Here is a 14,647-nt window from a genome sequence, read left to right on the forward strand (position 1 = left end):
CCATGTAGATTAGGTATAGAAGTAATAACAGCATTATAATAATAGTTGGCATTTACTAAGTGTATAACATGGCATGATGTGCTCGCTGAATACTTTATATTAACTCACTTAGTTTTAATAGTAAATGTTCTAGGTGGGTTTTGGTATTATCATTATCTCCCTCTTTATAGATGTGGAAGCTACCATAAGAGAGATTAAGTAACTTAATCCATAATTACATTTCTATTAAGTAAGTAGCAATACCAGAATTAAACTCCAGGTGCTCTTACTCTGGAGTCTGTGCTCTCAACCACTGTGTTATTTTGTACAAAATTATAAAAGATGTACTGGCCATAGTAAAAATAGCAAATTTGGAGTAAAGTCATAGTAAAACTTTATAGTAAACAATATAAAGTATCTAAAGCTTCTTCTTCCAAAGATAAGTATTAGTTTAGGGTTGTTTTTTTTTTTCTGTCTTTTTTTTTTTTTAACAAGCTGTAGTGAAGGATTGAGAAGGGAGATTTTAAAGGGAAGGTTATGCTGGACACTCCCTGGTAGAAGGTAGGGCTGGAGTAGGATAAAAAATACGGTCCACTGTCATTGAGATTGAGTATGTCCACAATATGAGGCAAACAGAAAGCAAAGTTGTTACCAAAAGATGTTTTCCTTTTTCCTAACATGTACATAGAGTCTTAGCCCGGACACCGTTCACACCTTTAGTTTTACTTTTATAACCATTACCATCTAATATAATGAGATAAGCCTCAGTTTGTTTTGCATATTTATATTTTGTAGTTTTAATTTTAACACATTTAATGAAGGAAGCAGGGATACTGTGCTTCCACATAATTGGATGATTTTATTACATGTATTTCCACATCCTTTTTTGGGCATCAAAGTAAAATTTCAGAACAATGTACTTCAGAAGGCTCTGAGAGCCTACACATTTAAAAAATGAATGTATATTGAGAATATATTAAAGGGTAGATAACATGAGTCAGTACAACAGAGTTGTCATTTTTTGAGTAACAATTATGCATCCAGCAATGTGGAAACAGTTTACAGATATAGAATTCATGCTCCTACCTACATAATCTTAACTTAAAAAATAATGTTCAATCTACTACACATACTAATGTTAAATTATGTTGTAGTGACATTATTTTTAAAATATAATTTATTTATATGTATTCTATATCATTGTTCATTTTTGTAGTTTGCTTTCGCCTCTCAGGTATAGTCCTCATATAATTCCAATGCCAGTTCACCCGTGCACCATCACCACAGCCCCCTGTGCTCTTCTCCCTATTTTGAACTCCTTCTTCCTTCTCCCCAGCAGAATGTCTCTGATTTATAGTTGCCTGTTAATTTTGTATTTTTTATTTATTATTTCTTCCTGATCCCTTATTTTATTTGTTTCCCCTATATTCCTCCTATAAGTAAAACCATCCAGTATTTTTTTTTCCTTCTGACTTATTTCACTGAGTACAATCCCTGCTAGTTCTTTCCATGTTGCTGCCAATGACATGAATTTATCTTTTTGATTGCTGAATAGTATTCTACATTGTGTATATATAACCAAATCTCTATGAGCCAATCATCAATTTTTGGGCATTTGGATTGTTTCCATTTTTATCTGTTATAAATAGTACTGCAGTAAACATAGGGGTGCTGGTGTCCTTTTGAATCAGTGTTTTTGTGTCTTTTAGGTAGGTTCCTAGGAGTGGAATTGCTGGGTCATCTAGTAGCTCCATTTTTAGTAGTTTGAGCTTTCCATAGTGGTTGGACTGGTTTGCACTCTCACCAGAAAAAGGAGAGTTCCTTTTTCTCCACATCCTCACAACAGCATTTATTTTTTGTTTACTTTGTTTTTGTTGAGTCATGTGAGTTCTTGTCAGATTTTTTTGTGATCAGTCCCTTATGAGTTGTATAGAGTGCAAAAAATTTTCTCCCAGTCAATAGGGTGTGTCTTTGTTTTGGCTAATGTGCACTGACATTCTTTTTTTTTTTGCACTGACATTCTTAAGTAACTCTGAGAAAGGAGAAATCAGAATGTACTAGATCAGTAGCGGTTTTATGTATGAGATGGGTTTTATAATAATACTAAGCAATATTTTTTGAGCTTTTACTTGTTGACACTAGTTTAAATATATTTAAAATATATTACTCAAGTAATTGTTTAAAATTTTAAATATTTTACTCAAATCAGGGAAAGAAGGGATAAGTAATTTGCTGGGGTAATCAGGAAGAGGTGAAGCCAGAATTCACATCCAGGCAGCTGGTTATAGGGGTTACTCCATGAATCCATCCCTCATACAAAAAAGGAATCTGTACAATGTACATTGAAGGCATTCTGGACAGGACAAATAACACAATGACATAAGAAATGGTTTTAAATACTTTCTGTGAGTTTTGAGACAGTATTTTGTCTCAGTTTTGTCAATTTAAGTTTTATAGTGTGCCAGGTCATAGAGTCTTAACATAAATGTGTTGTGTAGATATAATTCATTAAATATTATGTACTGAGTTATTTTTTGTCCTACACATATAAGAAGACAGTTCTGAAAAATGATTCTTTATATGGTTGCTGCTCTTATATTCTATTTTACAAGAATTAGGTCTACAGAAATCATAACATATTGATATTTAAGTTTACTTTTTTCCCCAAAAATGCAATATTTACACAGTTAAAATTAAATAAAACATGAGTACATTTGAACATAAAAATTAGCAACTCTTACTTTAGCCCTTACACTGTATATTTGTCAGTGGTATATCAAAGGGAAATATATACCTTCTTGTAGTGAAGCTTTTAATATTTTTATCTGATAGCATCAGACCATCAGTGCCATTCTGCAAGATGTAGAAGAAAAGCAAGAAAAATTACTACAGTTTGAAATAAGAACCCCTGAAGATGCAGGTAAATAAGGACATACTCAGGTTTGATTATTTTAGACATTCAAAGTCATTCTTAATTCATCTTCTCTTTAGGGTGTATGTTTATTCTAAAAGTCACAGTGTCTGAAAAAGGGGCTAGGGTATTTAAATTGCAAGGAATGATACTAGGAATTAGTGATGCAAACCCAGTAGCTTGTATAACTGTAAAGATATTTCTAGACAGAGCGTAGTATAAATACTTAGAATTTATAAACATGATCAGAGATAAACTACTACTAGTGATATGTTTAGATGAAGAGTGACAAAAAAGCATAAGATAGTGACTGGGGGGGGCGGGGCAGGAGATAAAGGAAGAAAGAGGATAGGTCTTGGCAAGGGTGGTTTGGGGAAAGGTGAGTGAAGCATTTCAACATGGAGACGTATAAAAGTAAAAATTTTTAATTAAAATTTTAAAATTTTTAATTAGAAAAAATTATAGTCAGGACCTCCCTGGTGATGCAGGGATTAAAGACAGCTATCAAGCTCTCTGCAGCCACTACAACATGAGTTCAATACCTAGCCAGCCAGAGAGCTGACCCACATGGCATTGCAGACCTCTCCTGTCTCTCCAGCTCCTCCCCTCTGCAGTGTACTTCAGTTACATCTGCCTGTTCTGCTCCCCACTCTGCCTCTGGTGAATCCTCTCATCTCCCTCACACCTCTGACCTATTTCTCCAGTTCTTGTTTGCATAAATAAATTCATCTTTTAAAAAATTACAGTAGTTTAAAAAATTATAGTAGCTTGAGATGAGATTATATTACTCTTTGGCTCCTCAGCTTCATCTAGCTCACCTAACTCTTAAAAACAAATCAGAAGAGAATGTGTGGCAGTGACATTAACCTTGTCTGATACAGTATGGGGATTTTAAATTGGTGTGGAAATTTAAAGCAGGTTCTTGTTGGTACGCAGCACAAATTAATTCAATATGGAGATGGTTCTTTTTCATCTTCAGTTGTCTCTGGTGCAACTTATATGAAATAATTATTATTCTGTTAACTGAACATCACTCTGTAATTGCGAAAAAAAATGTTGAAGCTGTTTTATCAGCATTCTGAATGCTTCTAAGTAAATATAATTGTTTTAAAAAAATAAAAATTAGATGTATTCATCTAAACCTTTCAACTTCCTGTTAGTGAATTTACAAATGCACATAAATGACATTTACATATAGATTTGTGGTGTGGTGAGGCCATGAAACCTTTACTTAGAAACCTAGTGAAAGCAGAAACAGTTTATGAATTAGTAGTTATTATAAAGAAATTTATAAGATCTATAAAGTGACCTTAGATATTATATGGCCCTAAGTGTTAAGAGTAAAGAACAATTACTGATAACCTGATTTTAGTTTAAAGTATGTAATATATCATGATATAATACAAATATGTAGAATAATTTAAATAAGAAGGAATTTTATACTCACACCTATTGAAGTATTAACAGCCATTTCCTTTGTGGAGTAAAGTAGATCAGAAACAGGAGGGTGAGTGGGATTGCTTTTTCATTTTCATTCTGTGTATGAACATTCATATTGTTTGAGAAATGTTTCATAGTGAGAAGTAGACCTTTTTTATTTTAAAAAAGAATTTTTTTTTACTTCTTTCACTACCCATTTCAGAGATACAGAAGCTGAAAATAAGGTGATGTGGTTTGTTTGGGTTTGGAGCCTACTCAGTGGAGTAGCAGGACTAGGATTGGGCTGACCTATTCTTTCTGGGGAGTGTTCCTACCTGTACACCTCAGGGTGATTTCATAGGGTGATAATTTAATACACCTTGACTTTTATATCTAGCTATTTATTTTGGGGAAGATACAGGGAAATGGCTTTTAAAAATCAGCAGTAAAAATAAGCATCAAATAAGTAAATAAGCATTAAGTTCTGTGTGACCAAATCTGATATTTGCTATCTCTCAGTTAACTGACACTTTATTACTATGTTTCTAGAACAATACCTTGAAAAGATGTTAGAGATAAAGGAAGTTGTGAACAGCATACTTGCTAAACAGAAGGCAGAGAGAGATGACCTGGCTAAAAAATACAGGTGAGTGAGAAAAATAGTGTTTAAGAATTTTCAGAACTTGTCCATTATTAGCTTATAATAGTTAAGTTGAGAGTTTCTTAAGAATACAAGTGTTAACTTTGTTGGGTCATCTAAACTATAACCTCCATTTGTACCTCTCAGAAAGATATATTAGGGCATAAAGAAAGTCACCTTATACTCTGGCTTCTTCGAGGTTGGCAAATAAGTATCAGATTGATAAGAGCAAAAGTCATAGAGATATTTAATAATTACATGTCTATCTCCTATATACTTAGAATCATTTGGCATCAATTGAGCATTTATTTTTTGAAACGTTTATTTTATTTATTTATGCATATAAGATCTGTGGTAGGCTGGGGTGGGGGCTGGTGGTGGGAGGATTCACCAGAGGCAGAGTGGGGAACAGAACAGGCAGACTGACTGAAATACACTGCTGAGGGGAGCAGTAGGCAAGAAAGGAGAGGTCTGCTGTGCTATATGGGTTACCTCCCTGGCTGGGGATCCAGCCCATGCTGCAGTAGTTGCTGATAGTTTCGTAGTGCTGAAACTTAACCCCTTGCACTGAATGTTTAATTTTTTTCCCTGAATTTATTTAAAAATGAGCTTTATATTTTTAGTTATAAGTATGTTACCTTTTATCCCCATTTTGTTTTTGTCTCTAGTGAAAAAGCATCAAATTCTTTTCTATTTTTCTATTTGTATACAGCAAAAGAGCATATAGGAACTTCAGATAGACTATAGGAATTTTGGAGAATACTAGCTGCAAGTTTCCTCTTATTGCCAATAGTTTAAAATATACCTTATTAGTATTGCTATAATACTTAAAATCTTGTGAATAAAAAGCAATTTTGTTTTCTATCTGAACTTTTCATTTCACATGCTTCTTGAATTTTATACTAATTGTTTGCTAATCTGATTTTTCTTGCTACTTAATCTACTTACACCTTAATTTAATTCCCAGTCTTCTGGGAGTTGTTAATAATTCTAAACTTGAGAAGAGGGACAATTATCTAGATGATTGTTTCCCCTTAAAAATAGCTACTATTAAGGCCCTCCCCGGTGGCGCAGCAGGTTAAAGCACAGCACTAAGAAGCTAAAGCCACTTCACCACAAGTTCTATCCCCACCCCCAGGTGATCCACATGCAGCAGACCCCTCCTGACCCACCTGCTGCGCCCCTCAGCAGTGTACTTCGTTGATCTGTCTGTTCTGCTCCCCACTCTGTCTCTGATGACTTCTCTCACCACCCCTGCACCTCTGGCCTGTGCCCCAGTTCTGTATGCATAAATAAATAAATCTTTAAAAAAAAACATGGTCCATGTACACTTGGGGGAATCCTTGGCCGTTTCAAGTCCCCTGTGAAATCAAAACTATTTTTATGATGACATCTGGACATTATTTGCCCTGTGCCCTCTCATTCTCTTGTGAATATACAGTGAAATTTTCTAGAGGTCACATGATATGTGATATAAATTTAGTAGCTAATTTAGTGCTTTGTATCTCTTTTACTTTTTTTTTTTTAAAGATTTATTTATTTGTGCATACAGAACTGGGGTTCAGGCCAGAGGCTCAGGGGCGGCGAGAGGCTTTACCAGAGACAGAGTGGGGAGCAGAACAGGCAGATCTACGAAGTACACTGCTGAGGGGAGCAGCGGGCGGGTCAGGAGAGGTCTGCCACGCCATGTGGTCACCTCCGGGGCAGGCGGGAATCGAACTCATGCGGAATCGGCTTTAGATTCTCAGTGCTGTGCTTTAACCCGCTGCACCACCAGGGAGGGCCTCTCTTTTACTTTTTTTCTCATTTTTATTTTTCTAAAACAGTAAATGTGATATATGCATATAGAAACAAAAACTTTTGGGTCCTTCAATTTTTAAATTATAAAAACGTCAGTATTCTGGAGATCACTTGCCTAGATGGGCATAAGAAAAGGCAGAACTGTTGAGCCATTTGCTACCATAAATAAATAGTTAGTTCTCAAACTCCTGGCAAATTTGGCTTGGGGAAGGCTCACAGGATAATACTTATATTGATAGACTGTGTGTACTGGAAAGTTTCTCAGTTCAGGTTCCAAGTGCAATTATAGTGATTACTTGATGAATACATTTCTCAGGTCTACTTTAGATATGATTGATCGTAAAACAATCTTATTCCACCATAGCTAGGGGAACTTAAGTAAAACGTACTCCCAGATTTTACTTCCTGTCACACCTTTTCCATTGCAACAGGTAAGCAGACTCCCAAATTTAAAGACTGGTGTTTCTCTGTCATCAATATGACCCTTTTAACTAAAGGACTAATAGATACCAACACAAAAAAATCCAAGCTTTTAGAGTCAACCCTAAACTGAATAGTGATTGGAGTATGAATGTGGTAACTATCAGTATATGTCATCACATCCTAAAAAACAAAAAGGTAAACCTACTTAAGTTTAAAAAATTACTTTCTTTTCAAAGGACACACTTTGTACATACATACTCCTGTGTACTTCAAAATGTTTAAATTGAGACAAAGTATCTTTAAAACCTAGTGACTGGTGACATAGGTTTTCTGTTGTTTTTTTTTCCCCCTCTTTCTGTTTATCTCTGTAGGGTATCCATAGAATCATTTAAGCATGGAGTCCTGAGAGAACAACTGTCTAATCTGGCCATGAGACAGAAGAGTCTTTTAGTTGTTGCCAAGAATCAGAAAAAAATAAGTCTGAAAATTCAAAACTATAAGAATATTACATCACTGTCTAGACTTAATTTGAGGAAGCTGCCATCCAGCTCAGAAATGTCGAGTGAAAATGCCATTCAAGAGCTTACTAGTCTGGAAAATTCAATGCAGCCTCAATCATGTTCACTTTCTCCCATCAACCTTGTTCATGAAAACATTCAAGAAACACAGTTGTCTCTGGAAATAAAGAATGGCAGCCAGAATACCAGCACTCGTATAAATGTGGAAACGGTGAGGACAGACTTTTCTGGAAACGAGTTAAATTCTAAACAAGATGTCAGTAACTGTACCTTGGGTGGATTATCAAGATCCAGACAGTCAGATGGTACTAAAAAGATCAAATTATCTAAAAAGATTAAATTATCATCCCAACCTGTTGATTTTACTGCTCAAGCAGAATATTCACAAAACAAAATTACAGAAACTACAGCCAAAGAGCATGAATCCTGTAGTCTTTCATCAGTAACCGGCACTTTAAATAATTCAGAAACCACAAGCCTACTTGCCCTAAATGACCATTCACCAACTGTTATTTGTAATCAGGCTTTTTCCAACTGTGGCCCTAAAAGAATGAATAGGAAAACAACTTCCCAGCAACTATCAAGGGGGACATCAGAACGCTTGGCACATCAAATGATTGCTGTCTTACCTCGCGATACTGAGCATCCACTCAAACCACATTCTAAAAAGTCAGCTGTTGCTGTTCCACATACAAATGACAGCCAGAACTGCTGCTCCTCAGAGTCTGGCCATCAATATGCTGTAAACAAATCTTTGAGCTATAGCACAGTACCCAAAAAGAAACGTATGCAGATAAAGGATCTGATAATACTAGGAAGAATTAATCCAGGAAATAATGTTCTGGAATTCAAAGCACAGGTATTCTACTGTCTCTCTCTCTCACTAAAACTAGTAAATTTTATAAGTGATTAGGGAATAGGCTAGACTGGGCTTCTTGAATGGAGGAGTACGACCATTATATCTTAGCTTCTAGAATTGCCTTATGCATTTTAGTCATGAGACCCTTGAGGCTATCAGATCAGAATTGAATTAATTATATTGCAGATTGAAGGATTTAAGAATAATACAAAAGTAATACACTGGAGTTGTCTTTGGTCCAAAGTTTTGGGAACATAAATTGCTCTACAGATTAATCCATTCAAATATTTGCTTCTTTTGTGGAATAGTTCCCTAGGTTAGTAATTGAAGCTTATTTTAACCCTAGCAAAGTTCTTCTCTCTTCACAGTTCTTTCTTGAAAACGAGCCAACCTACAGTTTAACCTGTATCTCAAGTAAATGTACCAGTTTACTCTCATTGGCCTTTCATCACAACTTTGCTGTTGTTCAGAGTGCCTTTGAACTTGAAGTTCTCTGTGTTCTGTTGCAAATGAGGTCATTTCCTATCTGTTTTAAGGTTTACTTCCTAGATCAGGCAGAATTCTCTGCTTGGTTCAGGAGCTGAGGATGGGCATGTAAATGTCACCTTTGGAGCTGAGCATTTTGTGGAGAGGGAACAGTAGCTTTGCTTTCCCTCTCACGACATGACACTACCACCTTACAAGCCAGAGTACTGAAGTCCTGTAGTTTCAGTGATGCCTTTCCAAGAGGTGCACCTTTGTGGCACCAGTGTGGGCTAGGCTGAAGGCAGCCCCACCTCTCCGCTGCACTCACCCACAACGTAGCTGAGAGCAGAAATGCAGTTGTCCTTTCCCCTCAGGAAGATACCCCCCCCTGACTGAGAGCTTTAGGGAGAGGAAATCCTGTGGTTTTGACAGCATCAGTCTGAAGTGGGCTCCCCATTTCACTCAGCAGGGACTAGAGGAAGGTAATTATCTTGCTTCAAATACCACAAATTCTTGCCCCTTTTAACCCTAATTTTCATACATTTTGTTGAATAGCTGCTGCTTCATTTGTCAAATACTCTTATGACCATTTTCAGGACTTAAAAAAGCAAATTTTTGTAGTGTTCACTTAGGAGTGGTCTTTACAGTATAATGCCAGACATCGGTTCTAAAATATTTCCATATAGTGTTTCCTGACATAGTTTGGTTAAAATCTACCATGTAATATTTGTTTTCTGTTTCTCGTACTTCTTCATTTTTTTCTGCTTGATCTCTTATGTTGGTTTATCAGTTATAGCTCTTTTTATTTTAGCTATAGCTTTAGAGTTTATACACATATATATGTATATATATACACACACACATATATATATGTATATATATACACACACACACACATACTCACGAGACGCCTCAGCTGTGATTGTAACAGAATAAACCGCACGTGTTGCCAAGCAAAAATAAATAAATAAATATATATTTTAAAAAATTTATTTATTTGTGCATACAGAGCTGGGGTACAGGCCAGAGGCTCAGGGGTGGTGAGAGGCTTCACCAGAGACAGAGTGGGGAGCAGAACAGGCAGATCAACGAAGTACACTGCTGAGGGGAGCAGCAGGTGGGTCTGCCGAGCCATGTGTATCACCTCCTGGGCAGGCAGGAATCGAACTTATTCTGAAGTGGCTTTAGCTTCTTAGTGCTGTGCTTTAACCTGCTGCGCCACCAGGGAGGGCCCCTATACTATGTATTTTTAACTTCTCACAGTCTACCTTTAAGTGAGAATATACCATTTCATGATACTATAAGAATCTAAAAACATACATTTCCATTTTCCATGCTTTGTGTTAGCCTGTATTTTATTTTTACATAATGTTGTAAATTCCATGCAATGTAATTATTTTTGTTTAAGCAGTTTCATTTAAAGAGGTGTGCATAATAAGGAAAGATAACTCCTCCATGCAGTTACTATTTCTGTTACTTTGTTTCCTACGTGTAGATCCTGATTTTCATTTGTATTCATTTTCCTTCCATTTGGAGGATTTCGTATATTTGGACTACCTAACATTTACTGTATTGGAGGTCTGCTGATAATGAATCCTTTTCATCTTTTTGCTTGTATGAAAAAGTTTATTATACCTTCATTTTTGAAAGATATACTTGCTAGGTGTAGATTCCCAGGTTGGAAATTCTTTTAATACTTTATAATTACTGCTTTGCTGTCTTCATCTTTGATTGTTTCCAACAGGAAATAAGCTTTTGTTCTTAACTTTGTTACTTGCTAAGCAGTAAGTCGGTTTCCCCTCTGGCTGTTTTAAAGATGTTTTTTCTGTATCTCTGATTTTAAGCAAATTTGATTCTGATAAGCTATGGTATGATTTTTTTTTCATGTGTCCTATGCTTAGTATTTTCTCAGTTTTTTGAAACTCTGGGTTTCCTCCAATTTGGAAAAATTTCAACCATTATTTTTTCAAATATTTTCCTCCTCCCCTCCTTTTCTAAAAACTCCACTTACATACTACATATTTGGTTGCCTGAAGACATCTCACAACTCACTAATGATTTGTTAATGTTTTTAAATTCTCCTTTCTCAGTGTTTCCTTTCTGTGTAGTTTCCATTGTTGTGTCTTTGAATTCACTACTCTTTTTGTTTGCAGTGTCAAATTTGTTGTTAACCTCATCCAGTGTATTTTTTACCTCATACATTGTAATTTTCATCTCTAGAAGTTTGATAATAGTTTTTTTTTTTCCCTTCCCCTATCTTCACCTAACTTTTGAACATAAGAAGTATGGTTATAGTAACTACTTAATGTTCTTATTTGCTAATTCTAATCTTCGTCAGCTCTCATTTTTCAATTGATTGCTTTCTTCCTTTGTTCAGGTTGTATTTTCCTATTTCTGTCGAGGTATTGTAAAATTTACTTTAGTGAATACTGGCTAGTTTTGTGTTCTTGTAAGTATTTTGGAGATTTGGTGCAGAATACAGCTAAGTTACTTGGAAGTAATTTGATTTCTTTGGGTTTTGTTCTAATTTTTATTATGCAGGTTGACAGTAATGGCCAGGGTAGGCCTACTCATTTCCCACTGAGGTGAGACTCTTCTGTGGATTCCCCAATCCCTCATCATCTTTGAGTATATTTTTTCTAGTCTTACTAATAGGAAGTTATACTGTTTCTACTATAAGTGCTAGTCATTTCAGGTGACTAACTTTGGGTAATTTCCTCATACACATAATCAATTAGTACTGCTTAAGAGGACCCCCTAAAAGGCCTATAGAATTCTCCCTCTTTGTATTTCTTTAGTACTCTTTACTGCAAATCCTAGCCACCTCTCTAGACTTCCAGCACTTTTTTATCAATTCAGGGAGACCATGGGCTCTCTCTAAAATTTCTCTTCCTGCATCATGACCTGGAAACACTCTCAAGCAAAGAGCTGGGGACAGTTGTAGGACTCACTTCATTAATTTTTCATTACTTAGGAAACAACATAATTTTCTGTCTGTTTAGAATTTTACAAACTATTGTTTTGAATATTTTATCTGTTTGGTTGTGTTGGGTGTTAGAACTGGTCCCTGTTGCTTATGTTATAAAGGGAAAAGCAGAGTTCATGTATTTCAGCTATCTTTTAACCTTAATTTCTGTTTTATTTTTTGCTTCAGGGAACTACCCACAAAGCCAGTATTTTATTGAATGGCAAAATTAAGGTAGAAAATGGTCAGATATATCAAAATCCCGTCACCTGGCTCAAGGGTCTCCTAGGAGGCAATCGTTGTGTGACCTGGAACTATGCTTGGAGTAAGGTGAGCCATTTTTAAGTTTACCTTTAATTTATATTGAAATGGAAAGTATGTATTTTTTTTTATCATAACACCATTTATTTTTTAAAGCTCTGGAAATTCTCCAAAATTAAATCTTGTCTTCATGTGCCCCTTCTATGATATTGTACATACATTCTCACAATTTCTATTTGCCAGAATTCCTCCGTGGCAGGTTTGCACAGCTGACTGAATCTCCCCTTCCTGTTTCTCACTGATGCAGTGATAATTTAGTTAATATGTTATCAGTATACTGCAAATCTTTCCCTAAAAACAAAAGGAATGAGCATGGGGCCCAAGGCCCACAGAAGTTATGCTAGACTTCTATAATTGAACATAGTTTATCTGTGAATTACTAGCTCCACGAAAGAAATATTTCTTTTCATTTACATGTCCCAGACTTAGCCTCCTCCTTAGTTTTGTCTTCTGAGCTTAACCACTAATTTGAAGACTGTAAATGACTGACATCCTTGAGGTCCAATGATCAGATGGCCATGTCTCCCCCAAGACAGTGTGCTCATAAGACTTGTCTGTTTCACAGAAAGCAGATACTTTCAACCACTAGTGGCCATCATAGTAAGCTTCAGTGCACCAGTAATAGGAGATTCAGCTTCTCTCTTTTTTTTATATTCAATTCTTCCCAACCTTTCTCCTCCTAGCTCCTGCTCTTGGTCTTTGTCCCCAAGCTACTTTCTGATCTCTTAGATCTCTGTGGCAGGTGCATACAGAACTGTGTTTAAGTTCTTTCACTTACATTGGCACATTTTGGGCTTTCTCTGCTTTAACTATAAAACCCTTTTTTCCCCCCCTAAAGATTCTTCTCCCTCACCACTGGCATCATCAAACCGTATGTTTTCAATTGCCCAATGCTTTCCATGGACTTTAAAATCATTTGCATATTAATAATTAACATTTTGCCCCTGGAAATCCTTTTTATTACCATGTTTCTTAAGGTTATGATACATTATATCATTTTGCTGAAACTAAACCTATGCTTAGGGCATTAGTGCAGCACTGATTTCTGTAACTGGTGGTGTTTGGGCATACCCGTGCTATAGTGTGCCCGGTGATGACTCCATTATCTCACTCCTTTTCTCCATTGCAGCTACTGCATTTGAATAGTTGACATCATTTGATATTCACTCTTGGTTTATGCCTTATTTACATGTCACATTGCCTCTGATCTCTTCTCATCAGCCTTTCATTTAGGGTCATACTGTTTAGCACCTGTGTGATAGGGAAGGCAATTGCAAGTGGGGGGACTAAAATTAGGACAGTTATTGAAGATAAGATAGTCATGCAGCTTATCTACATAGGCTTAGGCTTTTTAAAATTATGCTAAAAGCAAAAACATATTAAAAATTACTATAGGAACTCTGGTACATCTAGTACATACCCCATACTGAGAAAACACTAGCCCAGCAAGTATTTAAAAGCTTTTAAATTTTACCACAAAAATCTCTACTTCCTCTTATCTTGGGGTTGCTTCTGAATTCGCAGTTACCTGTTGATGAGAGGATGTTGTTGCTACATTGGTAAATGTGAGTATTTCCACTGACTGCTTTTGAGAATGGTAGTGGGGTTGTGGGGTCAGGAAAGCTTGGTTGTCATGCAAGAAATGCCAGAAAACTAGAACTTGCCCTATATAAGACAGAGTGACAACCAGTAGACACAAAAATGACTCATGCCTCCTACCCAAGCAGCTGGCCCGCTATGCAGCTCTGCTGAGGGAATCTTGATGCTCACTCCTACTGTGCCTCACTAACTCTTTCTGATGCTGCATTTCTAGTTGCTAGGCATCATCTGGTGTGTCAGAGTAACCTCTGGATAGGAGGCCTGCCTAGTTCTTGCTAGTTTTCCTGGCCCCATACTTGATAAGTCATATCATCTGGACAGAGGTTTTCAATCCTGGTTATACATTAGAATTACATGGGGTACTTCAAAAGACTACTCCTGCCTAGTGAACTTCAGCCCCATAGCTTCTTATATAAAAGTCTGGGTTGAAGACCAGGTGGCATAATTCTGATGTATAGTTTAGAGTGAGAATAATTGATCTAAGTCAAATTGTGACAGGGTGGACCCAGGAAAAGGGGAGGTTCCAGGTTCCCTGCCCCACCAAGGAGGGTAGAGCTGAGCAGAGAGGAGAGGAATCTGGAGAGGAGAATGAGGAGGAAGGAAGCAGGCTGGAGAGCCAGAAGGAGACCTGAGGGAGACACAGGAAGCAGAAAGACATGGGAAGAAACTGCGTTTGCTTCTTGGCCCTGGACTGGTAGAAACAGATGTGGGTGGAGACCCAGGGGGAGGTTCACTATGGCAGCATTTA

At 36.6% G+C, this 14,647-nt stretch overlaps 1 protein-coding gene across 1 annotated transcript in view; it reads left to right on the forward strand.

Annotated features, from left to right (window-relative positions):
- Positions 1-14,647, forward strand: part of ANKRD31 (ankyrin repeat domain 31) — a 77,797-nt gene that overhangs the window by 49,385 nt on the left and 13,765 nt on the right. The window contains 4 exon segments of the mRNA XM_004678444.1: positions 2,812-2,899; positions 4,859-4,955; positions 7,544-8,549; positions 12,169-12,309. Of these exon segments, the coding sequence (XP_004678501.1) occupies positions 2,812-2,899; positions 4,859-4,955; positions 7,544-8,549; positions 12,169-12,309 (1,332 nt within the window).

Source organism: Condylura cristata, unplaced genomic scaffold, assembly GCF_000260355.1.
Source record: "Condylura cristata isolate star-nosed mole 26May11 unplaced genomic scaffold, ConCri1.0 scaffold00007, whole genome shotgun sequence".
Taxonomy (NCBI): Eukaryota; Metazoa; Chordata; class Mammalia; order Eulipotyphla; family Talpidae; genus Condylura; species Condylura cristata.